At 43.9% G+C, this 27,884-nt stretch overlaps 1 protein-coding gene across 1 annotated transcript; it reads left to right on the forward strand.

The window, feature by feature from the left end:
- On the forward strand, positions 1 to 22,370 carry LOC123374995 (lipase member M-like). The gene is made up of 10 exons (XM_045025502.1): positions 1 to 70; positions 1,915 to 2,022; positions 5,558 to 5,675; positions 11,139 to 11,337; positions 12,098 to 12,207; positions 13,586 to 13,722; positions 15,168 to 15,317; positions 16,745 to 16,816; positions 20,545 to 20,610; positions 22,137 to 22,370. The coding sequence occupies exons 1-10, from the start codon at positions 8 to 10 to the stop codon at positions 22,368 to 22,370; spliced, it is 1,257 nt and encodes a 418-aa protein (XP_044881437.1). The 5' UTR covers positions 1 to 7.
- Positions 22,371 to 27,884: the final 5,514 nt, after the last annotated feature.

The following is a 27,884-nucleotide window of genomic DNA, read 5'->3' on the forward strand; positions in this document are numbered from 1 at the left end:
ACTGGAGATGTGTACTGAGGTTGAGCTTCCTGAAAATCATCAGAAAATCCAGAATTATGTTCATTACAAGGTGGGTACAGGAGTGACTTTCTATAGAATGTTAATTTGCTTCAAAGACCTGTGCACATTTGAACTGCCTTAGGGGAGAATCATTCTGGAGTGTACCTAATAAATCATTTCGCATTAAGGACTAGATTTCAGCATCTAGCCAGATCTCATGTTATGGGGTGATGCCGGAACTTTTGAGATGGGGGCCAGATTCATTGTTGTCATATGGCCTACTTGTACTGCTTCTGCAGCAGCTCCTGGTGCAGAGTATGTGGTAGGGGAAGGACAGAAAACAAAAGGACATGTCAAGGCATCTGCAGCAGGGCTGTGAATTAGGGACCTCAGCCGGTAGAATGAATAAAGTTTTTTTTAAGACGTGTACACTTCAAGCAAAGGAAGTGTTCCATTAGGACTTAAAATACATCTTCATATAAAGCTCACTTTACAATTCTCTCACCATCTTGTCCATCACAAATGAATTACTGCAAATTTTTTCTCACCACAGCTTTTATTTTACAGCTGAAGCCACACATCTAAATCTGATTAGAATGGCAATCTCTGAGTACATTAAATGTTACCTCCAAATAACTACATAAGAAAAATAAAATTGCCAAGCCAAGCATTCAACATTTGTAAATGTGAGACTTCTGGTTGCCTGTGCAACCTTAATTCAGCTCCCAAGCATGTATGCATTGTGATACAGTCTTTAATTACACCTTTACTTTATTTGTTCCACAAGAAAAATGGAATATGGACAAAACAATATATTTTTCATTAATCTCATTCTCAAAAATAGCTGGACACATTTAGATGATACTTCCCAAAATAATTCAGTATGTGGCAGATGTGTGGCATGGTAAACTTAATTGGAGACAGTATGGCAAAGCCATAGTCCACTGAAAGTACAGTTTTTAAATGGAAAGTATTGAAGAACTTGAGCTACAGGCAGCACTATCAGCCCATGTATAATATTGGGAGCAACTTCAATAATTTTCTTCAGAAAGCTTCAGATGATTTTTGATTTCTTTTCTTTTTAGTGTAACCCCGAAGGAGCTTATCTAGGTTCCTGGAGCTTGGTGGAAAAATTGGAAAGAGTCCAGCAGAGGGCAACAAAAATGATCAGGGGCCTGGAGCACATGACTTATGAGGAGAGGCTGAGGGAACTGGGATTGTTTAGTCTGCAGAAGAGAAGAATGAGGGGGGATTTGATAGCTGCTTTCAACTACCTGAAAAGAGGGTTCAAAGAGGATGGATCTAGAGTGTTCTCAGTGATAGCAGATGACAGAACAAGGAGTAATGGTTTCAAGTTGCAGTGGGGGAGGTTTAGGTTGGATATTAAGAAAAACTTTTTCACTAGGTGGGTGGTGAAGCACTGGAATGGGTTACCTAGGGAGGTGGTGGAATCTCCATCCTTAGAGGTTTTTAAGGTCAGGCTTGACAAGGCCCTGGCTGGGATGATTTAGTTGGGGATTGGTCCTGCTTTGAGCAGGGGGTTGGACTAGATGACCTCCTGAGGTCCCTTCCAACCCTGATATTCTAGGAGTCTATGATTTTGTTCATCATTTTTACAGCGCAAAGTGCCCTGTACACTTTGAATTCTATGTTGTAATTGATTGATATATTTGAAAATGTAGAAAACCTCCAAAAATGTTTAATAAATTTCAGTTGGTATTTTATTACTTAACAGTGTGATTAATCGTGAATAAAATTTTTTTTGAGTTAATCGTGTGAGTTAACTGCGATTAATTGACAGCCCTACTTTTAACTTAACTATATATTCTTTGATCTCTTCATTCTATATTTTGGCATGTGTATTTTTATGAATGCTTTCCTACCAAAACTGTTGATTAATAAATTATTTTGCAGAGGGCCAAGATGTGGCTGTTCATTCTGGTGACATATCTGACACAAGCAACTGCAGATTCAGAACTCATAAGAAGAGGACATGGGAATCCTGAGGCATTTATGAATATTGTAAGTTTCTTATTGGAGAAAGTTTGGAAATAACGGAATGTGTTCACTGGTATTTATGTTTTTTGTTTATAATTTCTATACTAACAGATTTATTCTTTAAACAAATCCCTCCCAGGTCTCTAGCAATGACTTTCACAATCCATTTTTCCAGAAGGGTTCGAGCTAATCTGCCTTGACTAGAGCAGAAGTAACGAGGGGTACAGTCTATTGGGTCTGGTTTCAATTACACTAAACCAGGGGTGGGCAAACTTTTTGGCCCAAGGGCCACATTGGGGTTGCAAAACAGTATGGAGGGCCAGGTAGGGAAGACTGTGCCCCCTCCCAAACAGCCTGCCCCCCACCCCTTATCCACCCCCACCCACTTCCTGCCCCCTGACTGCCCCCCTAAGAACCTCCAAACCCATCCAACCCCTCTGCTCCTTGTCCCCAACCGACCCCCCTCCATCCACCCCCCCCACCCCCTGACCACCCCCTTCCAGGACCCCCTGCCCCTGACTGCCCCCTTCCAGGACCCTACCCCTTATCCATCTTCCCCCCGCCAGCCCCTTTCGGAATGTGGCCCCGCAAACATGGGCGGACGACTCAACAGGAGCAGGGGCAGCCGCACAGCCAGAGAGAAGCGGCGGTTTCCCCTTCAAAGGGCCACTTCTCTCTGGCCGGCTGCGTGGCCTCCCAGTGCTCCCCCTGAGTCCTCCGCCTGCGTTCCCTGCGCTCCCGCCATCTGCACCGCCCACCTGCATGTGATTTCAGTGCAGCCAGTGTTGAGTTGCCCGAGTGCCCAGCCCTGGGTCCCCCTGTTGTTGGGGGGTCTTTGCCAGGGCACCCTGTGTTCACTTGTAAATCTGCCCCTGCACCGCGACGCCCAGCCCTAGAGCCAGCCAGGATGCCGCGCTGCCAGCACAGCAAGCTGAGGCTGCGGGGGAGGAAGGACAGCCGGGGAGGGGCCGGGGCCAGCTGGGAGCTCAGGGGCTGGGCAGGATGGCCCCGCAGGCCAGATGTGGCTCGCGGTCCGTAATTTGCCCACCTCTGCCCTATCCACACCCCTGCCCTCTGACCACCACCCCGAACTCCTCTGCCCTCTATCCAACCCCCCCTGTCCCCTGCCCCCTTACCACACTGCCTGGAGCACCGCTGGCTGGCGGCGCTACAGCCACGCAGCCGCCGCCACCGTGCAGCACAGAGATTGGGTCAGGCCGGGCTCCGCATTGCAGAGCATTGCGCCAGCGGCGGAGCGAGTGAGCTGAGGCTGCGGGGGATGGGGGATAGCAAGGGAGGGGCCAAGGGTGAGCCTCCTGGGTCAGGAGCTCGGGGGCCGGGCAGGACAGTCCCGCGGGCCAGATGTGGCCGCGGGCCGTAGTTTGCCCACCCCTGCACTAAACTCATCTGTGGTCTGTGGAGTTTCACCATTGCTCTGAATCTGGTTCAGTGTGATCAAAAATACAGCAAACATAAAGGAGAACACTCTTCCCTTCGGAGCCTTTCTCCCACTGGTATAAGAACTGAACTGGCAGAGAGTAAATAGAGATTTCACTATCAAAGTGACACCTCTTGATTAGTTGTAATGCTGCTGATTAAAAACAAACTTGATATTGTATAATAGTATTAACGAATCAGGGATGCTTTTATATCATGGAAGTTTGACAAAAAATTCTTTAAAAGGTGGGTCCTGGGACTCCTTTTTGGATGATCAGTGGGGTGAAAGTGGGTCATGTTGTGTAAAGCCTCTGCTCAATCGAATAGCATGCAATTGTAAGATTGGTAACTTTTCTGTCATTGCTAGTATGATCATTAAGTTCTGTAACCATTTGCAAACTTTTGTAACTTTTAGTCACTGTTAGCATAGCCTTCTAAATTTTGTAACTTTTTTTTTGCAAGCTTTGTAACCTTTTCAATTACCACTTGTATAACCTCCAAGCTTTGCAATATTCCATCACGGGATCAGCGGAGAGTGTGAACAAGGGAGTGCGTGTGAGAGATAAGGGAGTGTGAACAAGGGAGTGTATGTGGGACTGGAAAGAGAGGAATTTCAAGGAGAAAAGAGCCTGGAGCCAGGTGTGAGCAAGACAGTAATTGCCAAAACACTCTCTCTCATAAAAAGAATTTTCCTGTTTAAGGATCTAATCTGGCACCCCAATGTATCAGAAATTCACATTCACCTCATAATTGATCATGAGCTAGTACTTTTTCATCTCTTAGTTCATACAAAATGTCTGTCAATCATATATAAAATAACTCATAAAGTGCCTGATCATCTGAGGTGCAGGGCTCGGCTACCTGCAGGATCAGAATCAAAGTTGGTCCCTTTCCCTCCCTGGTCAAGCACAGTTAATTTTACTTTACAAATGTTAGTTGATTATTGCTGGCCTTTGGTTGGATAAATAGAAAGGCTCTGCCTACAAACACCCTTTTGCATTCCCTGGGAGAGAGGCATGTTGTATTGAAGGTGGGGAGTTTCACAGAACTCAACTTCTCACAATTGAGGATGCTGAAGAGTCCAGTTATGAGGCATTCCTGTTTCTTGCCTCCCAACCTGCACCACACCATTCTGCATTTTGGATCTTCTGTGGTCTCAGAACTTAGGACTCTAGAACTGTGTAAAAAGAGAGCTGGTTACATTATTTATGGGAAATAAATTTTCTAATGAATTCAGAACTCATTTGCCCTTGTGAATCACTCACACGGTGTTCCTGATCCTGTATTAATTAGACCAACTATTCACCAAATGGTTTGGATAGATAATTTTTATAAGTAATTAAGTTACATTATTATATTTGAACTATATGGTTTACATGTCAGAATGGAGAGCAGACAGCTGCTGCTCGGGGCTTTAGGAAGTGGTAGAGGGAAGGGTTCAGCCTGCCTAGTGCCTCATTTTGCTTATTCCCTGCAGGACAGCTGAGCAACGTGTGTCATACATTGACTCTTGTACACTTAGATCTTTCTGGTTTCTCTAAACTGATGCCCAAGGAAGCCTTTACTTGGTAGGTTTGATAAAAGCTTTCAGAGGTCAGCTGCCTTCTCTGCTTCTTATTGCTAGAGTTACTAAAGACGGCTGTTCTCAGGATTCATCAGAGACCTGACAGTCTAATTTTAATTGCATTGGATTGCAGTATTTGTAGTCTGAAAAAGTGAAACATTGGAACCCAGACTTATTTCCACTCACCAAACTTATTCCCTCTTTTGATTAGACTCAAAAGTTAAATATTTCCTTACTTTTAATTTATAGTTCACTTTTCTTATTCTTGACCTTAGAATTCCACTCAAAGCTGCTTCCACCAATACATGTCTGAATGCTTATTCTTACTAACACTTCCTCACTGAATTTAATATATGGCTAAGTGATGTCAGAAGGCTAACTCTTGCAGCATTTAGGCCTTGCTTGACATCTCTTGAACAAATCAGGAAAGTGCAGGAGCTTATGGAAATGAAACCAAAATAACTGATTTGTTGATGCCCCTCCTCCCTGCATGAGATAATGGATTAAAAGGACATAAATAAACAAATGTAGGCAAAACTCTTTGTTTTTATTCTGTAGAGTGAGAAGATCCTGTACAGAGGATACCCGAGTGAGGAGTATGAAGTCCTGACAGCTGATGGCTATTACCTTAGCATGAACAGAATTCCTCATGGCAAAGGAAATCCTAGGGACACAGGTATGGCTCCTTTCAGAGAGACTAAGAAGTTCTTGAGTCTTGTTTCGGCCCTGGGAGATGTTGGTGGAAGATCTGCCTAGAAGGTACCATGGAAGGAAGGGGGTATAGCCAGGGCTTTCTGGGAATGTGCTAGTTCTTCTCATCTTGGTTGCAGCCTGCTCTGGTGGGGCTCCCAGGGACCCCAGTTACCAATTAAAACAGCTTTTCTATGGTGAAACCCTGCCTGTTCATGCTTAAAGTAAATGCACTAATAGCCAAGCCAGTCCCGTTGGTTCAGGGAAGTTGCATTCTCACCCCCTTCTCCAGTGGAGAATGAATCAGTCCCTTGATGTGATGTAAAACTTTCCTCTTCATCATACTGGGAAAATGCTTTATTCCTGAGAAGAAATGCTTACTGAAGAGCTCTTGGTAAGCAGTTGTGGTCTCTCCCATATCCTCTGGGAGTTGGAACTTTTCCCTGTGAGGGTCAGATGATGGAGAACACAATGGTAAAGAAGTGCATGTTGGTTAAGCTTGATTATGAACTGTAAGTTCTTGTTTCTCAGCAAGTCAAATGCTCTGGGAAACATCATCTGTTTCAAGGTAAATCCTCTCAGCAATGGAAATGGCCAATCTAAGAAGAGGAATTTACTGCAGGAATTTCTCTGTGTTCAGAGCCCAGTACTGACCCCTAACGATCAGCCCAATGTAGGAGTAATTTTCAAACTTACAATGTAAACTGAGAAGGGTCCAAAATTATTCTGTGCACATTGCTGTTGCTGGGATGTACAGTCTGGGCATAGCACTACTCAGACTTATGCTATGGAGATCTAGAAAGATTGAAATAAAAATACTGGACAATTCTGGATTGTGTACTCAAATGAGTAAGGCAGTTGTGTACTGTCCAGAAGAGCTAGTTTCTATCCCTGGTTACACCACAGACAAATATTATTATGTGATTGTGGAAAAGACAATTAATTTTCACATGTAGCAACTAACTGTGTTCTCATTTTCTGGATGCCTAATTTGAGACACCTAGACCTTGATGAATGGAACTGGGATCAGTGAGAGATGTTGATGCTCAGCAACTCTGGTGGTAAGACAGTGTGTCCTGCAGGAATAAGCAGAGCATTGGGAATCAAGAGGTCTCCAGTTGTATTCCTGGATCTGCATTGTGTAAAGTTAAGAAGTTACTTTGTTTTCTCAATCCAATTTCTTAGAACTGGGGGGTAGGTGGGTGATCTGATGGATCAGTTTTCTATCAGGAAATACTGATTGAACACAGTTGAAACATTCCAAAGGAATGCGTCAGCTTCATTCCAATAAAGTCAAAGCATTTCCTTTTAACTTTCTTAATTTTGATTTTTATAATAAATGTAAACGTTGAAATGTTTTGAACTTATATAAACTAAATATTTGTATTATATATTTTATATGACTGTAACAGGGTGGTCTAGGCCCAGAGGCCTCCTGCTGGAGACCTCAGAGTCCTGCCACACCAGTCTCAGGAAAGGAGCAGTGGAGCTAAGTCCTCTGAGCAGTCTAGAGAGATTGCAAAGGACCAGTCAGAGGGTTGCAAGCTAGTGCAAAAAGTGTTGCAAAGCTAGAGACAGTGTTTTCCTTGCTGGAGCTAGAGGAGTGCAGCTAGTGCTCCTGGCTGATCAAAGGCACCTGCAGCACCATGGACAGCTCAATGCTGACAGAGACGGGGGAACGAGAACCTGTTCCTGGCTGGCTGCTGGGCCTAAGCTTAGAAGTGCTTTGATGTAATGGTGAAGCATTGGTGAAGGTGGGTGCAGTGGGGAAGTAATCCGGGGAATCGAAAGCAGTTTCATTAACGGGATAGGACAGCATGTGGCTGCTATCCTTAAAGTCCCAGGGTTGGGACCTGAAGTAGTGAGTGAGCCTGTCCTCCCCTATCCTATAATTAAAACTAGCAAACTATTGCTATCCATTCATTCCACTGCACTGTTTGCTCTTGCTGCTACTTGGTTAGCTCCGGTCAGTCAGCTTCACTTTCTTCTTGAACTCTTTGCAGCTTTTTGCTAGGTTCATCGGCTTCATTCTTTTCCTTTTTTTCAGGATCTCTCCTTCTGACTGATTTCTGCCTTTTACACTGTCCTGTCAGCTATCAGATCCTTACTTTGCATGCTCACTACGATGGGCGCCAACTTATATGGGCTCTTGGGGCTAAAGCCCCAGGAATATTCATAATCAGGGGCTCTGCTCCACCAATATTTGAAGCTAGGTTTTTCCCCCCCAAAGCTTCCCTGCCTGAATGTAAAGAGAGCGCACAGCGAGTGTCTCTCTCCCTTGCTTTTGCTGCCGTAGCCTAAGGCTACAGCTGCAGCATTAGCATAAGAACAATGCTAACTAACTGCTGCTGTAGAGGGGGAGGGGAGTGGAGGGGGCCTCTTCTCCCCTCCCCTGCCCCTACCTGGAGGAGACGCGAACGGGACTTCCGGCCAGGAGAGGGACATCACTCACCTTAGCAGCTGCTGGGGCTTCCGTGAGTGTTTGACCCTATGATTTTTTTTATTATGTTTGAGTGTTTGACCCTATGATTCCCCCCTACCCCCAGCCCCAGCTCCAGCCCCCACTCCTACCCCCAGTGAGGCACAGCAGGCTGCACAGGGGAGGCAGGGAGCCACATGTGAAGGCAATGCCCCCTCTCCCAGCACCCACCAACCCACCTGCCACAGGAGGGATGGGAGAGGGAGGCTTCCTAGACCTGAGCAGCTGGGGCTTGGATGAATGTTATGACACCCTGCTCCCCCGTCCCATAGCCAGCCACCACCCTGCCTACCCCACTTCTGCCCCATGCTGGGCAAGGGGCAGCCCCATCACCCATCCACAGTGAAGTTATGGTGAGGAGCAGCAAGGAAAGCCACCTGTGATGGCAACCCCCCCCCCAGTACCCATCATAGGGGAGGCGAGTGGGCTTTCTGGACCTGAGGGGCCCTAGAAGCATGTGCAGTGACTGTGGTGCAGAGTGAGTGTGCTGTGGGAGGTAGGGGGGCAGAGGAGGGGTCCCTCCCCTGGAGCTTGCTGCTGCCAGTGGTGGTGATGGGGAGTCCTCTCTGGCCCTAGCCCTGGGGCAGCCTGTCTGCACCCCAAGTTCCTCATCCTCAGCCCTGCCTCACCCCAAAGCCTGCACCCCCAGCACCGAGCACGCTCCTGCACTGTGAACCCCTCATCCCCAGCCCCACCCCAGAACCCTCACCTGAGGGGAAAAACATGCAACTTAAATTTGGTGGTCAGTTTGGAGTATCATTGTATTTAGCACAATATTTGATTATTTTACACCCTTCAAAGTATGTAACTGGTCATATACAGGTGTTTTCTCTGAATACTGTCTGTGTGCCTCAGTTTCCCCAATGCATTTCTTAAGGCTCTAGATGGTGGGATAAGGGGGTGTGATTGTTGTAAAGCCCTAGAGGGCCAGTGTGATGCTGTCTGCACAGAGAATGGCCGACACCCTGTCTCCAGGCAACTGATGACCTGGGCCACTCTCCTGCAAGGTGCCAACTGAAGGTGTTTGGAGTATCATTGTATTTAGCACAATATTTGATTATTTTACACCCTTCAAAGTATGTAACTGGTCGTATACAGGTGTTTTCTCTGAATACTGACTGTGTGCCTCAGTTTCCCCAATGCATTTCTTAAGGCTCTAGATGGTGGGATAAGGGGGTGTGATTGTTGTAAAGCCCTAGAGGGCCAGTGTGATGCTGTCTGCACAGAGAATGGCCGACATCCTGCCTCCAGGCAACTGATGGCCTGGGCCACCCCCCTGCAAGGTGCCAACTGAAGGTGTTGGAGAACAAAGAGATCAGGTGGCCTCCTAATGCCTGGAAAAGAGACAAAGGCCAGAGGAGGGAGTGTCAGTGCCTGTGCAGACTTCCGGGAAGCGCATGGTGTGGAAGGGGATGCTGGGATGCTTTGGAACAACTCCATACAAAGCCAGTCAGGACTCTGGAGGAGCCTCCTCTCTGAGCATACTGTCTCCAGAGCAAGAAGCTTACACCTTCCTGGGTCTGACCTCGGAGCATTCAGCATGCCTTTCCACACCATGCACTTTCTGCAGCGAGTGTGCCCAGGCAGGTCCTGGGGCAACCAGAGGTCCCTGCACCCCAACTCGGCAGTCAGATGTGACTCTCAGCCAGACTGTAAAACAGAAGGTTTATTAGATGACAGGGATACAGTCTAAAACAGAGCTTGTAGGTACAGAAAACAGGACCCCTCAGTCAGGTCCATCTTGGGGGGTGGGGAGCCCAGACCCAAGTTCTGGGCCTCTCCCGATTTCCCCAGCCAGCTCCAAACTGACACTCCCTCATCTGGGCCTTTGTGTCTCTTCCGGACAAGGAGGCCACCTGATCTCTTTGTCCCCAACACCGTCAGTTGGCACTTTGCAGGGGAAACTGAGGCACCCACACAGTATTCAGAGAAAACATTAAGAACATTCCCACTTTGTCACAACAGGTGCAACAAAATTTAATACCGTATATTGAAGCAGGCAAGTGCTGCTTCTGACTTTCCACTTTTAATTGACCCTTGTAGTCTTGTGGTGCTGACGCATTGTAGCTTCATTTTATATCAGCTTACAGGGTGAGAGCGGGGGGGCGGACCACCATTTTGGGCCCCACCAAAAATTATACGAACCTGCCGCCTATGCTCACTACCAAGCATTACCTCAGGGGCAGGCAACCTATGGCACGGGTGCCGAAGGCGGCATGTGAGCTGATTTTCAGTGGCACTCACACTGCCCGGGTCCTGGCCACCGGTCCGGGGAGCTCTGCATTTTAATTTAATTTTAAATGAAGCTTTTTAAACATTTTAAAAACCTTATTTACTTTACATACAACAATAGTTTAGTTATATATTATAGACTTATAGAAAGAGTTTAGTTATATATTATAGACGTCTAAAAATGTTAAAATATATTACCGGCATGCAAAAACTTAAATTAGAGGGAATAAATGAAGACTCGGCACACCACTTCTGAAAGGTTGCCAACCCCTGCATTACCTCATTCTACACATGCTCACTAGCATTGTTTACCACAGAGATAAGATTACCTCATCTGACCTTACTGTCCATGCTCCAGATCTGGCCTACTTATCTGACCTTTCCCCTATTTTTGAACTGTACATGCTCAGCAGTTTGTGACCCTTTAGCCTACTGGGCATGCTTAGCTCAGAAATACCATGTGATCTGCAGCTTCTAATCATTATTCACCACTTTTGTGATTGGTATCTGTCAGTCGTTGTTTACCACCTTCTTGGCCATACATTATTCTACTTGCAGTGGTCATGTGACCCACAACATCCAATTGTATGTGACCTACAGCTTTCAGGGGTGAAGTGACTTTTGCTTATTCAAACTGAAGGCTAGGGGGGAAAATGTAGTCTGAAGGATTCCTCCGGTATCAGTACCACATTGCAGAAGTTCTGTTTTTATAAAATATTTCATTTTGTTATTTTCCAGGCCCAAAGCTGGCTGTGTTACTGCTGCATGGCCTTCTTTTAGACGGTAGCAACTGGATTACCAATTTGCCCAATAACAGCCTGGGATTCATACTAGCAGATGCAGGCTATGATGTTTGGATAGGAAACAGCAGAGGGAACACGTGGTCTAGAAAACACCAGAATCTTTCAATTGACCAAGAGGAATTTTGGGATTTCAGGTAGGCTGAACTGGAGAGAAGCTACTGAAGCTGACAATTTTATATTTTAATTTATTATAAGCAGAGCATGTAAAAGATGCCTATGGGAACAAGCTTTTCTTTATAAGGATGTGCCAGCAAATTATCACTTTCATGTTTGCCTTTTGACATAAAAGGTTTGCATGTTTGTTTTTCACTTGGGAATAAATGTTGCTGTTGAGCATTTGAGAAAAAGAATTCAGATGCTTTGGAAAATGAATACAGTGAAAAACAACACTTTAGCCATTATAAATAAACTTCTGAAACTTTTTTAACAACTCTAGTACTTCAGAGGGAGGTGTTAAAACTTCATGCTTGGCAAGGTCATAGACCCTAGTTCACAAAGGCATATTTTCACCATCAAGAGAAAAAATGATTTTAGCTAAGTTATAAGTGTTTAAAAATCATACTTCACACATGCACTAATACATATATGACAAGTATGTGAATGTGGATCTTATTATTTTATTTATGATAAGTTTGTTAGGCCCAACTAAGATCACAGGCCCCACTGCTTGGAGCTGTACAACTAAATAATAAAAAACTCATTTTTCTCTTAATTAACAACCCAGAACAAAATAAACACAAAACAAATATCTAAAGAAACAATTCACATCCAAAACTACTTTACTTTTATTAATGGACAGATTTATGGTTCAGTAATTGCTATTAAATGCTGCATAGGAGCAAGAATTACAACTCAGTAATGCAAGCAACTTTCTCTTTTTTTTTTGTGTTACAGTTTTCATGAAATGGTTATGTATGACCTTCCAGCATTGATAGACTTCATTCTGCAGAAAACTGGACAACAGAACCTGTATTACATTGGGTATTCTCAGGGCTGTACCATAGGTACGTTCAGAAGAAGATGATTAAATGTATTTTGTCTTTTTGTTCCTATTTCATAGTTAAGGTTTGATTGGGACTGTTATTTCACTGTGAATATTATTCACATACATTTATAACAAGAGATTAGTCAAAATGAGTACATCGCTGCTCTCTACTTCCATTCAGTTGTGCATGAATGAGAGAGCATAATCTTTGGAAGGAGATAGAGGGGAGACCAAAATTTTGAGTACGGAGCTCAGTGGGCAGAAAAGCAGATGGATGGAATTGAGATTATAGATCTCAGTACTGGAACTGGTGGATATACAAATAATAGTCATGTTAAGGCTGTTCTCCTCCTCTTGTTGTTAAATTCTGAGTTTGTTCTTGGGATCCTCATGTTATATCAAACCTTCTTTCCACTACTTGTACCTGAAACAGCCTTATAAACAGGGAGGGAACACAGCATTAACTGTTTTTTTGTTTTCATTTTATTTAAAAAAAATTGGCAAAGTGGGAGAGAAATCCAAGAGTCCTCCAAAGTGTACACTGTGGAAATTGCTTTTGTCCAGCATATTCTGAGGCAGACATGGAGAAAAGATTCCCTATAGTTAGCAAAGATTGTCGTTAATTTATTATCAGATACCTGTAATTCCAGCTAATGGGCTCAGATCTTAGCTTGTGTTTACTCTGAATGATCTTCAATTTTCTTTCTGCATCAGCTCTGATTTTTTTTATAAACAAAGTATACACTGAGATTTGAGGTTAACATTTACCTTTATCTAGATTTACCATATTTCATTTTCACAAAAAGAGGACACTGCTGAATGGGAGGAGGGTGAGAGAGGGGGAGTTGGTGGGGGTGGTACAGTTGCAGGGTGCTTGAGGAGGTACCTGGGGGGTGGTGGAGGGGTGTGCATGTACTGGGAGGGGATTGCTGGAGGGGGTACCTGCAGCCTTGCTCGTGAGGTGGGGTGCAGTGTAGCTTCCTGTCACAGTGGCAGGGCAGCTGGCACAGGCCTGGGACACAGAGCCAGCCCATCATTAAACACTTCCCTGGGGGCCTCTCCCCCTCCCCAGGGCTGGGAGCTAGGCCCTGGGTGGGTGGGATCCAGCAGCTGTGGATGCAGGGGAGAGACCACTTGGGGTGTGGAGACTGCTCTTTACAAGGTGCAAGGTCTGCTCTGCAAAAATCCCAGAGATTTCCTCTTATTTGAAAACTCTGCCCGGACAGAGGGTGGAGGATCACAAAGAGGTTATGTCTGGGAAAACCCAGACGAATGGAAATCCTACCTTAATCAAACAGAGTATCTGTACAAATGCAGTTCTGCCTGTTTATACTGGGTTGTTGTTTGTTGTGACTTGTTTCTAAGAGTGCTGTAATTAATCTCTTTTGCTTTCTCAGCTTTGATTGCATTTTCAGCCATGCCTCAACTGGCTCAAAAAATCAAAATATTTTTTGCCTTGGCTCCTGCATACACATTAAACAAAAGCAAAGCCCCTCTGACCCAACTGTCATTTTTTCCTACTGAAATATTAAGGGTATGTAGAATCCTCCATATTTCATTATTCTCATGAATAAATGTAGTTATATGAAAAAGTTATAAATGGAAATTTAGGATGTGTGGCCTTTATGCACAGAGGAGTGTTATATGTACATTTCCCATGCAGCAATGCAAAACGTTATGTATGGAAACCAGTTTACCATGCATCAATAGTGTGATAAACGTATTGACACTAGGGCTAGAGGAAACTGGTTTTTTTTGTGCATGTACAAGTGTGTGTGTGTAAACTAAAAAGGTTTTCACCAAATTATTCCACTTGGTTTTTGCATGCCTGAAATTTGATTTTTCTGGAAATATCAAGCCTGAAAGCTTTTCTCTGACAAGCATCCAAAAGCCTGAAAAGCTGTGATTTAGCACAAAGAGTCAGTCATGAGGAGTAGCATGTTCTTTCAAGGACTGTAAAGTTTGAGGAAAGAAGGAAGAGATACTCCCCTCAAAAATAAGTGTTGAGAGTCAGAAATTCCTGAGCTCTCGTTAGAATTTATACAGCAACCTGCAAATATTTTTTCAGAAGTTTGACCCTCACTTTAAAGATTTAAAGAAATAAATTTTGGCTCTCAGATCTGACAGCTCCTTACTTATGTGAGTAGTCTGACTTCAATGAATAGTTCATAGGTGGGACCCCAAGTGACTTATTGAGTCTAAACAGAGAGCTCTTATCTAGGCCAGGATTAAAAGGTATGAGGTTAGATCAAATTATCTAGATGAATTTAATTAATACCATCTAAAACTGTAGCCAAGACAAAGACATTGTAGTACAGCTGGTTGAAAAAAAAACCTAATATTATCTTTTCCCATTTGAAAATGGTTTACATTGAAATAAAAATATTCTACAAGGAAAGATCATTTTGGATAAGTTTTCTGTTATGAAAATCAAAATAAAATACTTCATTTCAGGTCCATAATCTCTGTCTCCATCTGAGCCACTCACGTCCCTTCTGGGAATTGTATTTCTGGGTCCTCCATGCCCTCATTATCATCCATGAGCAAGATGATGCTTGGTGTTCTCTTCCGTGGGCCTGAGCCACTGTGGTACCTCATGGGATTCCTGGGATTCCATTGGCTTCTATGGAATCATGAGTTCATCTACGGTCTCTCTTTCCAAGGGGTGCATGTGTTTTGTGAAGGAAAAGTAGGAGAAAATGGAGAGATTGTCACAGCTCAGCCAAGAATGGTGATCCCTTTCCTTGGGTGAACAAAGGAGGAGAGGCTGTGACATTTTACTACTACTGAAGTGCATCTGTCATTCACTAATTGTAGGGCAAGGATTCTTGGCTCTGCAAAAGTCGTGAACATTCCAGCAAATTTAACTCTTTACCTCAGTCTTTCTGAGACACTTACCTACACATAAGGTGTAATAAGAGAACAATAATAAAAATGCATTTAAGAGTCATGGTGAACAACATCTTTATATTTTCTCAGATTGTATTCGGCAAGAAAGAATTCTGTCTGTTAAGTGCAAGGCTGAGATCGCTTACTGCCAAGGTGTGCAGAACTGCACTAATAGACCGACTTTGCATCCAAGCCCTTTTTTTAATTTTCGGTGCATTTAATGAGAAAAACTTAAATGTGGTACGTATAGTAACAATGCTAATTAACTGATTGGCATAAGCCAGTTTCTGAGTTTCATAGTGTTTGTGCAACATACCACCATCATCATCATAAACAACAAAGCACACATTAGGGCCCCAAACCCTGAGTCGGGATTGTGGTCCCACAGTGTTGGGTGCTGTAGAAACATAGAAACAGTCCCTGCAATAAGATAACTAGGTCTTTAGGCTGTTGTAGAATTTGAGGAATTTCTTCTTTGTCACAGTGAGCATCCTATAGAAGGTGAATTTCCTGGGCAGTGCACAATTGAGTCTAGAACTAACTGTGGCCTTTAAATTTGGCTCATCTGTTTCCTATCCTTGCTTCTGAAGCACTTTTTTTTAACTCCATCTCAGAAATATTTCATTTTTATCTTTCTGCAAATGTTTGAAAAGTCAGTGCTCATCCCTTTCTTGGAGGTTCTATTGTTATGTCAATGAGAAGAATTTTGAAGACACTTGGTTTGCAAAATAATTTGGGTGACTAGATTGATAGTAGTGCTGGTTTAAATTCACGTGGGTTTGTGTGCAAGTTTTGTTTCTTACTATGAATCATGCTTATTATGATAGTTTCTAGGACCAGCCAAGATCAGGCCCCACTGTCCTAGTTACTGAACAGACACAGGGCAGTAGGCCCTCTCTGCCTGGAAGACCTCTAAATAGACAAGGAAATTGACAATCTAAATAGACAAGAAAACACAATAGGGAGAGCAAGAGGATAGAACACACAAGCAGAGACAACAAAGTCCTGGCATCAGTTGTCATGTTAGTTCAGGGAGTTTTTAATTATTATTTCTTCAGGAAGGCATTAGCTAAATGGAAAGAAAAGCAAAGCAGAGCAATGAGGGGGACAGAACAGGTGAGAAGCCAGTTTGTGTCTGTTTGAGTGGAGGCCATGCAGTGTGACCAAGTGTAATGTAATTTCCTCCAGAAACCATAAATGTTCTCTGGCTCACTCAGAGCTTGACTTAGATATGCTCCAAACCCAGTGAACTCCCAATATTCTAATTGTGTTATGACATTCCCATTACAAAATTTGGGCTTAGCTCCTGCTACATTTGCCTTCTGTAGAGCTAAATTCATGCAGTTGATTAAAACCTAATTTCCAGGCATTAGTTTCTGGAGTTGAGATAAGCCCCAACTGTTCTCTCAGGCTTTTCTTAGTGGGAAGGAGATGGAAACAGGGCTGTGTTTGGAGTGGGTACGGTTTTTAGACTTTCACATTTTTCCCCTGTGTTTCTTGTAAAGTTTATTTGATGTACTGTAGAAACCATCTCTATTTTAAATTACGTCTTGTGCCTAGAACATGGATAGGTCTAACTGAGTTGAATGTTAACTTTAAGTAGAATTTTGTCCATATTTACTTCACTTAGAAAATGAGTACTGTGTAACAATATTTTTTTCTTGCAGAGCCGGGCAGATGTATATGCAGCAAGCTTTCCAGACTATACATCTGCAAAAAATGTAATCCTCTGGGGCCAGGTAGCATTTCTGATATATTTATAGAACTGCTTAACCATGTCTTCTTTTAAAATAAATATATTGCACTAATGGATGGTGTTTCAGAATTTGGCCTGACTCTTCCTTTTACACTTTAGTTAAAAATTTGTTTAAGAGAAAATCACCATTTATCAATGAAATACTCATCTCCCTTTACTACCAGAGAGTAAGGTTTTGTATTACTTTTAACCGGGTCATTCAAACCTGCTCAATAATCAGGTGTTATCTGATTGTTTTATTTTAGTTTAGTTAATACATTTCTAGGTAAATAGAAGAATTCTGTTGAGCCAAAGAAAATGAAACAATTCTCTATATGTGGCAGGGTGGACTAGGTCTGGAGGTCCCCTGTTGGAGGCCTTGTGGCCCTGCATCACTCTGCTCCAGAACAGAGCAGGAGAAATCCTCCAGGCACCTTAGAGTGGCTGCAGAAGAGCAGCCAATCAGAGGGGCTGCTGGAGTGACCAATAAAGGGCCAGAAGGGCCAGATAAAAGGCAAGAGACAGAGCAGAGCCTTCAGTTAATGTGTGGAGCTTGATGAGGGAGGACCAGGTAGCTAGACTGACTGACTGACTGACTGACTGACTGACTGACTGACTGACTGACTGACTGACTGACTGACTGGCTGGCTGGCTGGCTGGCTGGCTGGCTAGATGAACAGCAGGCCATGGACAGCTCACTACAGATAGCTCACCAGGCAGAACTGAACCCAGGGAAAGCTGCCAAAGACTGGGTGCCTGGCTGACTCGCTAGAATAGCAGCAGGACCATGAAAAGGTCAGTGTGCAGGCTGAGCCTGGGGGACTGAGCACAGAACCTGACAAGACCTGAGAAGGGTACTGAGATGGACCCTGGTCTGGTTGCAGACTGAGTCCAGGGAGGGCTGCTGAAAAGGATACGAGTTGAGGGTACTGAGATGGGCCCTGGCTGGGTGGCTGAAGAAGGCAGTGCCTCTGGGAAGAAGCCTAAGAGCTACAGCCCTATACCAGAGCAGTGATAAAATCTCAGGACTGTATAACCTGGAAGGTGGGGACACTGTTTGTGTCTCAGCTGGAGAGCTGAGCTGCTGAAGACCAGCTAAGAGAACCAGTGGCTAGAGGGGAGCAGGGGTGTGCTTGCGAGAAGCAGGGGCCAACCTGATGTAAGACGTAAAAAGAAAAACAGGCTCAACCCATCCAACCGTGAGAGGTGGTGCCACTCCAAAAAAAGAGTGATTGCAGGTATATTGGCCAGGGAAAAGAGGGTGCTCACGAGAGGTGGGTGCTGATCCCCTTATACCACACAAGCAGAAAGTTTCTACAATGTAATAAATATCCCCATTCTGGTATATGTTGTCAATGAAGGAGAAGGGAGGATGGAGGAAAAACTAACTAAGGTTATACTAAAAAATTTAAAAACCTCACAGTGAGCTGAGCAGACAATTTTTCCTGGCCTCTGTGACTCAGAACTGGATCCTGAGGTAAACAGGAGTTGCAAATCCTCAATTCCTCCCTTTATCAATGTTTTAATACACTCAAAAATGAGTGCTAATATGATGAGTGATTTTGTAGTTAACTGTGCTGGATGGGTAGTTAAAAGTGAGAGACAGGAAAGCTGGGTTCTCCACAGAACTCCTGTCTAATTTTAGGCAAGTCACATACAATCTGACCTTGCAAGGCATTTCTGCAGGGGAAGTTGTGGACTGAGCACTGCAATATATTGGGTCTTTATGATACTGTATTACATGGTACACTTTCCAGGTTTTCATTTTTCCACAAAGATGCATATTATCCCCAATGGGAGTTTCTATAAATATCTTTGGATAATAAGCTTTAGTCCTCTATATATGTTTTACGAAGGAATTCCTGATCTGTGTCAACATCATCCAGATGTTGTTGACATTTATTTGAAGAGGATTAAAGCTGAATAATTTGTAAGGAAAGATTTTCTCCAATTCTGTGCACATACTTTTGAAAAGTGTGGCAAAAGAAATGCCCTCTTCTGTTAGATAATCATATAAATCCATGGCAGTAAGTCCAACTGCCCAATTCCCCCCCCCCCCCGCCCCCTCCCCAAGTACTGGCAGGTCCATTTAGTCCAGAGTTCATAATTGTCAGGACAGCCCCATGGAATTTACCTAAGGGACTGGAAGCCCAGTTAGTTACAGGTGAAATCTTTACAACTGAGGCAAGACCACATTGAGTGAGTTCTTCAAAGGAGCTCACGAAAAGATCCCAGTCCAGCAAAGCATTAAGCCCTATTGATTTCAAAGGAACTATTCATATAATTAAAGGTTAGTATTGGTTTATGTGCTTTTTTTTAAATCTGGATTGGGGCTCAAAACTATACCTCAGCAAAGTTTAAGAGGGGATTTGTCCCACCATAGTAGGGGAATTTCTGTATATACGCTGTACCCGAGCTGAACGGAGTCCCTGTCCCCATTCACTTCACTCTGATACCTGAAGACCTTGCCTGTCCATCCTGATCCCATGTGAATAGGGAGCATTGAGCCCAGGAGTTCCTGGCTGTTTATCTCAGTCTCTCCATGTGCAATTCTAGGTAGGGACAAGGGTGCTTCTATTTCAGGATAGGCCTAACTCGTTACCCTTTAACCCATGATCATGGCAATGCACTTAAAGATATATAAATATCCAAAAAAACCTTTTCTCTGGGGATTAAAGAAAATTTCTCAGCATAAGTGCTGTGAGGAAGTGCAAGAGCAAGGTTCAATCCAGCAGTTTCTAAAGTGCAATAAACTTGACAATTACAACAAAATTACAAGTGCAGTGTCTTCTTCCTGGACCTGGATGTGCTGCTGGTGTGGCACTGACTTGGGATGTGTTTGATGCAACAACATTCTTAGGCCTATTCTGGTTCCCAGGGATATCAGTGGGAAAATTCAGACTGATTACGATTGTGTTACTTAAGAGGAGAGGAGTCCTGCTAAATGGGGACCCTGATTCCAGTAGGGAAGTTCTCCTTTTCCGTCATAACCATCATGGTCACTAATATTCTGGGATACCAGTAAATCTGTGATTTTAGATTCTTAGCAAAGGTAATGGGAGAAGCACAGGACAGAAGCATTGGGCCAATGGAAAAATGGACTACAGAGCAGAATAATGATATTGTGCTTTACTAGTATTCATTTCAGCTGTTGGTGATACATCACTTTCAACCCCCTGGGTAACTAGCTAGAGTAGATTAGTCAGTCTAAAAAGGGGTAATTAAAGGTGCTATTTACATATAGAAGATAATTAAATTAGTGCTTATAATTGTACAAAGATCTCTTTAGATTCAGCATATCACTTTTTTCCTCATCTTGCCCATCACCAACTGTCTGTCTTCTTTTCTTTTCAGTTCAAATGATTTTCCTTTTTTCTCAGTCTACGATAGAAATCAGTAAATTTTGCATAAGATGAGAACATTGGGAAACTGTGGAGTCTAAGCAGTTCCTTCCTTTAGAGTGTATTCATTTAAAAAAAATCTTTATATACTATTATGAGTCTTCAGTATATAATTTTAAATGAAAAAATTCCCTAAGAGTAAATAGAGAGAATGATTTTAAAGAATGTTATGCAATCAGCTTTTCTTTTATGTTGCACAGCTACGTATTCTTGTTTATAGAAACTCTGAACTTTGCATCTTAGTGTTATTCTTTAGTTTGGGCATTTTATGACACTTTAAAGCAGAAAAATGAATTCAGTTGTATTTTATGCCCTTGTTTTTCCTTTTCAGATAGCTAAATCTGGAGAATTTAAGTATTTTGACTATGGCTGTAAGAACAAAGATAAATACAATCAGGTAGGGAGAAGTGATTTTTCTTTTTAATTTTGAAATCTAAGGGCTAGTCTACACTTACCGTCCGGGTTGACGCGGTGAGTTCGACTTCTCGGAGTTCGAACTATCGCGTCTGATCTAGACGCGATAGTTTGAACTCCGGAAGCGCCGCGGTCGACTCCGGTACTCCACCACTGCAAAAGGCGGTGGCGGAGTCGACCTTGGAGCCGCGGACTTCGATCCCGCGGCATCTGGACGGGTAAGTAGTTCGAACTAGGGTACTTCGAGTTCAGCTACGCTATTCACATAGCTGAACTTGCGTACCCTAGTTCGACCCCCGCCCTTAGTGTAGACCTGCCCTAAGAAGAATGAGGAGAAAACTAAAGCCAGAATATGTACCTGCAGGGATCAAGGTGGCACAGTGGGTTTGTGCATTAGCTTTTTTTATCTCTGGAGATCTGGGTTGCAACCTGATTATGGTCAGAGCTCTCATACTTGAAACCCTAAATTACCTCTTTTCTTGGAACGGGTGGTATAGGCTACACAACTGAGAGGCTATTTGTGACTTAATCTTGACCAAAACACAAGAGTTGGTTCAAGAAACAACTGTGTGTGAGCCAGTAAGAAATTGTGACCACAATAGAATTAAGTTTAACACCCTGGGGAAAAGAATTTTAACAAAACCAAGCCCTGTGACACTAAGCTTTAGAAAGGGGGATTTCAAAAAATGAGGAAGGTTGTTCCTCAGAACCTAGAATCAATCAGAAGTAAGGAAATGAAATCTTACCTGGAGGTTATTTAGGCACTTCGTAACAGAGTCACTGGGGGTCTGCATATGCCTACAGAGAAAAGGAAGCTGGAAGACACAGAAGGAAAGGTGACCTTGCATTAAAGCATGTTAGTAGCCATCAGGAGATCTGGCTTCAACTCCCATCTCTGTCACCGACATTCTGTGACCCTGGGGAAGTCATCTAATTTGCTTGTGCCTTGGTTTCCTTTTTTCCCAATCAGGCACAATCACAATCCCTCTTTCTCTTCTGTTTTGTAATTTTGCTCAGGTCTGTTCGGATTGAAGTCAGTGGGAGATGTTGGGTGCTGGACACTTTTCAAAATCAGGCCACTTACATAGAAGCCTCAATCAGGATTTTGGAGCCTCCTGTTTTTGGCCCAGAGTCTCAGTAGGAGTTAAAGATCAGATGTGAACATCCCCAGTTATCTCAGGGAAGATTAAATAACTGGATGGGACCTAAAGTTTCTCACTTCAGGGCACTGGCCAAACTCTCACCATTGGAGGCTAGGTCAAAACTTCTAGTGTGAGCAGGTTTTTCATAGATGTCCAATGCATGGCTTCTTGCATCTTCCTCACAAGTATTTGTCACAGGCCACTCTCAGAGACAGAATACTGGACCGGAAAGACTGCTGGTCTGGATCACTATGGCAACTCCTATGTTTATACACAAGTATCAGTTGGCAAACACATTTGGATAAAAAGTTTCTGAGGCTTCCGACATTCATTCATATGATTTTAAATTGCCTTCTTCCTCCCACAGACCACCCCTCCATTTTATAAGATAGAAGATATGACCATGCCAACTGCATTATGGAATGGTGGACGTGACTCAGCTACGAGCCCACAGGACACTGCGGACTTACTCTCTCGAATTACCAGTTTAATCTTCTATAAATATTTTCCTGATTGGACCCATTCTGATTTCACCTGGGGTCTTGATGCAACCCAGCGTATGTATACTGAAATCCTTGAATTGATGGGGAAGCATCCATAAAGCTATAGAGCACTTACGGATTTGGTGTAATTATGACACCTGTTTGTTGTGTCACATAGGTGGCAGACATGCCAAACCCATGAGAAAAATGCAGAAATTGGGCTTGGTTTTGACTTACTTGGCTTGTAGCTTGTTGCTTGTTTGTCTTGTAGCTTGTTATAACTTGTTACTACTTTTTTTTTTTTTGATTGGCTCCTGGCAAGCGAGGGAGGAGGGGGCGGCAAGCAGTGGCAATGGGGGGGGAGAGTCAGGGGTGCACAGTGGGCCCACAACAGTCCCAGACTGCATGCCCTGGGGGATTTTAGTGTTGTGGCTGAGTGTTGGGGTTCTTAGGGATTGGCTTATTTTGGCCTTGTTTTGAAATGGGATTAGCTTGAAAGTCGGGGTGCTTATTTACCCCATGAAAGTTGGCAACTGTGATAGGTGGGTGTGTGCACTACTTCACTTATCTTAATAAAAATTGCTTCTTGTGACTGGCTTGATTTTTTTTCCATTTTTTTGTGTTTGCACCAATTTTTCCATCCCACTGGAGTGTTGTTTAAGTAATTCACCAAATAATGTAAAGGTATTACATCATGTTAAACTTTTAAATGATTATTTCTGTGCAGTTTTTTAAAGTAGAAGACCTGACAATGAAAAGCAAGAGGCAGAAATGTCACTTAAATTCTTGGACCAGCAGCCTGCAGATTGCTATGCAAAAAACAACAAAAAAAGAGAGAAGTGCCTTTCCTGGTACTTTCTGCTAGACTATTTTGTCTGTAAACTGGGAGTGGAGGAACTGACAACCAAAATTGTTTTTTAACTAAGATTTGATTTAATAGAAATTAAACCAAAAAGGTGAGTGCATATGGGTGGGTTGGTGGGGGTTGTTGTTTGTTGTTGTTTTTTAAGTTAAGAAGTGTTGCCCAGGTCCTAAAATACAGAAAAATGTAAAACAAATTTTGAAGTGCTAAACTTGTATTTTACATTTAAACAATTAATCTTAATTCTGAAGCCAAATACAAGTAATTAATGTCAATTGGCTTTATTATTTAGTAATTAAAACTACATTGTTGAGATAAATGCCCCTCAAGCATCTGTAGAGTCCAACATCTTTTTGAACAAGGCTGTGCATAATGTAATGTCAAAATTGAATTAGTAATAAAAATAGGACAAAACAAAATCCTGCTCCCCACCCTTCTGACCTGCAAAGTATGATGGAAGGGGGGATGAGAAGCATGAAGAGGAGAAAATAAAAGAGAAAAGAAAAACTAAAGTAAAATATTTAGCCTATGCATAAGAACGGGTCAGACCAAAAGTCCATCTAGCCCAGTATCCTGTCTTCTGAAAGTGGCCAATGCCAGGTGCCCCAGAGGGAATGAACAGAAGAGGTAGTCATCAAGTGATCCATTCCCTGTTGCTCATTCCCAGCTTCTGGCAAACAGAGGCTAGGGACACCATCCTTGCCCATCCTGGCTAATAGCCATTGATGGACCTATCCTCCATGCGTTTATCTAGTTCTTTTTTGAATCCTGTTATAGTCTTGACCTTCACTACATCCTCTGGCAAGGAGTTCCGCAGGTTGACTGTGCATTGTGTGAAGAAATACTTCCTTTTGTTTGTTTTTAAACCTGCTGCCTATTAATTTCATTTGGTGACCCCAAGTTCTTGTGTGATAAGAAGGAGTAAATAACACTTCCTTATTTACCCTCTCCACACCAGTCATGATTTTATAGATGTCGATCATATCCCCCCCTTAGTTGTCTCTTTTCCAAGCTGAAAAGTCCCAGTCTTATTAATCTCTCCTCATATGGGGTTCCATACCCCTAATAATTTTTGTTGCCCTTTTCTGAACCTTTTTTCCAATTCCAATATATCTTTTTTGAGATGGGGCAACCATATCTGCACGCAGTATTCAAGATGTGGGCATACCATGATTTATATAGAGGCAATATATTTTCTGTCTTATCTATCCCTTTCTTAATGATGGCCAACATTCTGTTTGCTTTTTTGACTGCTGCTGCACATTGAGTGGATGTTTTCAGAAAACTATCCACAATGACTCCAAGATCTTTCTTGAGTGGTAACAGATAATTTAGACCCCATCATTTTATATTTATAGTTGGGATTATGTTTTGAATTTGCATTACTTTGTATTTATCAACATTGAATTTCATCTGCCATTTTGTTGTTTGTTTCTCTTGAAGTTACCCACCTATATATATATGAATGAAAGGAAATAAAGTCAAAATTGTTTTTTATATATATATACATAAAGTCAAAATTTATATCCTTTATTTTCTTTTATTATATATATGAATGAAAGTCAAAATTGTTTAAAAACTGTTCTATTTGTTGCACAACACACTGAGAGAAATCAGAATGTAGACTGTGGGCGGGCTATTGGGTTACGGGGGTGGAGGAGGAGGGAAGGACAAGTCCAGAAACCAAATCAAAAGTTTGCATATGCCAACTTTCTGCTGCTTGGGCGATCCTCTGGGGTTGAGTCCCTGTAGCCTCCCCCCTCGTGTTCTTGAGTGTCTGGGTGAGGCGGCTATGGAACTTGGGGAGGAGGGAGTGTGGTTATACAGGGGCTGCAGTGGCAGTCTGTGGTCTTGCTGCTTTTCCTGCATTAGATCCACCATACAGCGGAGCATGTCAGTTTGCTCCCCCATGAGCTTGACCATAGCATCCTGCCTGCTCTCATCACGCACGTCCCTCCTCTCTTCATGTTCCTGTAATGCTTTACAGTACTCCGCAATTGTTTGCCTCCACTCATTCAGCTGGGCCCTATCAGTGCGGGTGGACTGCATGAGCTCAGTGAACATGTGGTCCCGAGTTCATTTTTTCTGCCTCCTAATCTGGACCAGCCTCTGGGATGGAATAGATAGGGGCCGCATTGAAACATTTGCAACTGCGGGAGGAGAAAAAGGGAGGGTAGTATTTTAAAAGATACATTTCAGAGAACAAAGGGGACACTCCTTCTCAGTGAAACAGGCAATTCATAGTACACAGCACATGTTCTTTCTGTACAAGTTAGCATTTTGCCTCTTATACTGAAGTGCCTGCCACTTTGGTGTGAGTAAGCCATCACATGCGGCTGGGCAACAGAATTCAGCTTGAGGCAGTGGTGAGCTGGAGATGGTTTGCACCAGTTCCCACGAACCAGTTGCTAAATTTAGAAGCCGTTTAGAACCAGTTGTTAGGGTTACCATACAGCCAGCAGCCGCCACTGCTGCTGGGAGACAAGACACCTCGCTCTGTGCAGCTAGAGCATCCTTTGCCCGAGTGCTACCTTCCCCCGGTTTGCCCCGCAGCCCCCCCCGAACCTCGTCACCCCCAATTCCTCTCCCCCCCCCAGCCTCGTCACCCCCGGATTCCTCCCCTCCCCCGATTCCTTCCCTCCGAGTCTCGTCTTACCTTGGGCTCCGGCAGGCTGATTGAATCAAACTGCAGCTCTCCTGCCCCAGCTGATTCAATCACTCTGCGAGAGCCCAAGGTAAGAAGAGGAATTCGGGGGGGAGAGGAATTGGGGGTGACGAGGCTCCGGGAGAAGGAATCGGGGGGCTGCGGGGCAAACCGGGGGAAGGTAGCGCTGGAGCAAAGGACTCTTGGTTCTTCAGCTGCACAGAGCCCAGGTATCTTGTCTCCCAGCTGCCGCTGCTGCCAGGGGAATCAGACTGCAGCTGGCAGCCTGTGGAGCCCAAGGTAAGACGGGGAGGGGAGGAATCAGAGAGTGACGGGGCTGGGGTGGGGGAGGAATCGGGGGATGACGAGGCTCGTGGGGGGAGGAATTGTGAGGTGATTAGGCTGGGAGGGGGGAGAGGGATGGGATCCCAGGGTGGCAGTGAGTTCCCTGTCTGTTTATGTTCTAAAAAATAGCAGCTGTTCCCCTAGCAAAATCCTCTCCTCTACATTTCCTTTCTATTTTTGCCTCATTTTCTCCAGTTTATAGTTCTGTTTTTAAAGCCTATATTATCTATTCATGTTAATCTGTCTCTTTATTTCAGACAGGGTTAAATAGGTAACTTGTTTTACATAGAAAAATAGCTAGAGAGATAATGGTAAGACTATATCACCCAGCATTCTAAAGAGGATCTGTCCTTTACACTTTGTGACTAGGAAAAACAAAACTTGTCTTTGAATTTTATTAACCACTGTAATTGCTTTTAACATATCAGGAAGAAAGGCAATGACTTGAAGACCTGTTTGTATAATAATGGAAATACTATAGTTTCTCACTGGCTAACTGTTAAAACATCATTTCTTTTGTTTACAGCCACTGGCAGTAGCGATATAATCCCCTACCCCACGATGGTGTTCTGTAACATTTGCCACGGCTGCTGTCTAAATTCTTGCCAAGCTTTTCATCATATCCACAGAACAGAGATTAAATTAATGTAACTGCTAGTGCTTGTAAAAACTGCTTCATCAAAGCACTTAGTTCAATTTTGCAATAAATATCAGAATCCAATAAAGACTATTAAATCTGACTTATTGGCTACATACGTATTATATTTGGAGATGAAGTCAGCTATTATTCAACAGTGAGTTTCGGGGGGCGGCTGTCAGGGGGCAGGGGTGTGGAGGGGGTCAGGGCAGTCAGGGGTCAGGGAGCGGAGTGAGTTGGGTAGGGGGTGGGGACCTGGGGGGGTAGTTTGGGTGGGGGAATCTTGGGAGTCGGTGGTCAGGGGACAAGGAGCAGGGGTGGGGTTGATGGATTGCAGGTTCTGAGGGGGGCAGTCAGGGGCAGGATGTGGGGGGGTGTTGGATGGGGAGGACAGCTGTTTTGGGAGGCACAGCCTTCCCTACCTGGCCCCGATACAATTTTGCAACCCCGATGTGCGGGGCCAGCTTTAGGAAGTGTGGGGCCCGATTTGAACAGTTTTGACAGGGCCCCGGCAGGAATAAACTTAAAAAAAAAAAAAAGGAAAAAACCATGTGGGGCTTACTCACCGGGCGGCGCTCCAAGTCTTCGGCAGCACTTTGGCGGCGGGTCATTCACTCGCTCTGAGTCTTCGGTGGCACTGAGGGACCCGCCACTGAAGTGCTGCTGAAGACCCGGAGTGAATGAAGGACCTGTCGCCAAAGACCCGGTAGGGAACCGGTTGTTAAGATTTTGGCAGCTCACCACTGCTTGCAGGCAGCCTAGGGGCATGCGGGGTTCTGCTTCTTCTACATTCATTTCAATGCTTTCAAACTGCTGGGCCCTCTTTCCCATAGCAAGCAATGCCTAGTGGGTTTGCCATATAAAAAGAGGGCCTGCGGGCTCTCTGGGATGATTGCTTCACACAACACCCCCGCCCCACCCAACTCCCTTCCGTGTGGTTCTGATGAGGCTCTGAGCAAGGATGAGCCCTTTAATCTAAACGCGAACAGCCCAGCATGGCTGGGTTTCCCCCCTCCCCCGTCTCCCATCGCATGGCTCTGATCAGGCTCTCACTCACCAGAAGTACCTTCTCCAGGGTGATGGTCCGGGAGCCTGCCTTGGGAGTGGGGGGAGGCTATTGGCTCCAGCGTTACAAATAGTCCCTG

This window comes from Mauremys mutica, chromosome 7 (genome assembly GCF_020497125.1).
Source record: "Mauremys mutica isolate MM-2020 ecotype Southern chromosome 7, ASM2049712v1, whole genome shotgun sequence".
NCBI classification, from domain to species: Eukaryota; Metazoa; Chordata; order Testudines; family Geoemydidae; genus Mauremys; species Mauremys mutica.

What these genes read in the sequence shown, in the direction of transcription:
- LOC123374995 (XM_045025502.1), top strand. Translation starts at nt 8, where the DNA reads ATGTGTACTGAGGTTGAGCTTCCTGAAAATCATCAGAAAATCCAGAAT. An exon ending in GAGGAATTTTGGGATTTCAG is followed by an intron (nt 11,338 to 12,097) that starts GTAGGCTGAACT and finishes TTTGTGTTACAG; the next exon opens with TTTTCATGAAATGGTTATGT. An exon ending in ATGTAATCCTCTGGGGCCAG is followed by an intron (nt 16,817 to 20,544) that starts GTAGCATTTCTG and finishes TTTCCTTTTCAG; the next exon opens with ATAGCTAAATCTGGAGAATT.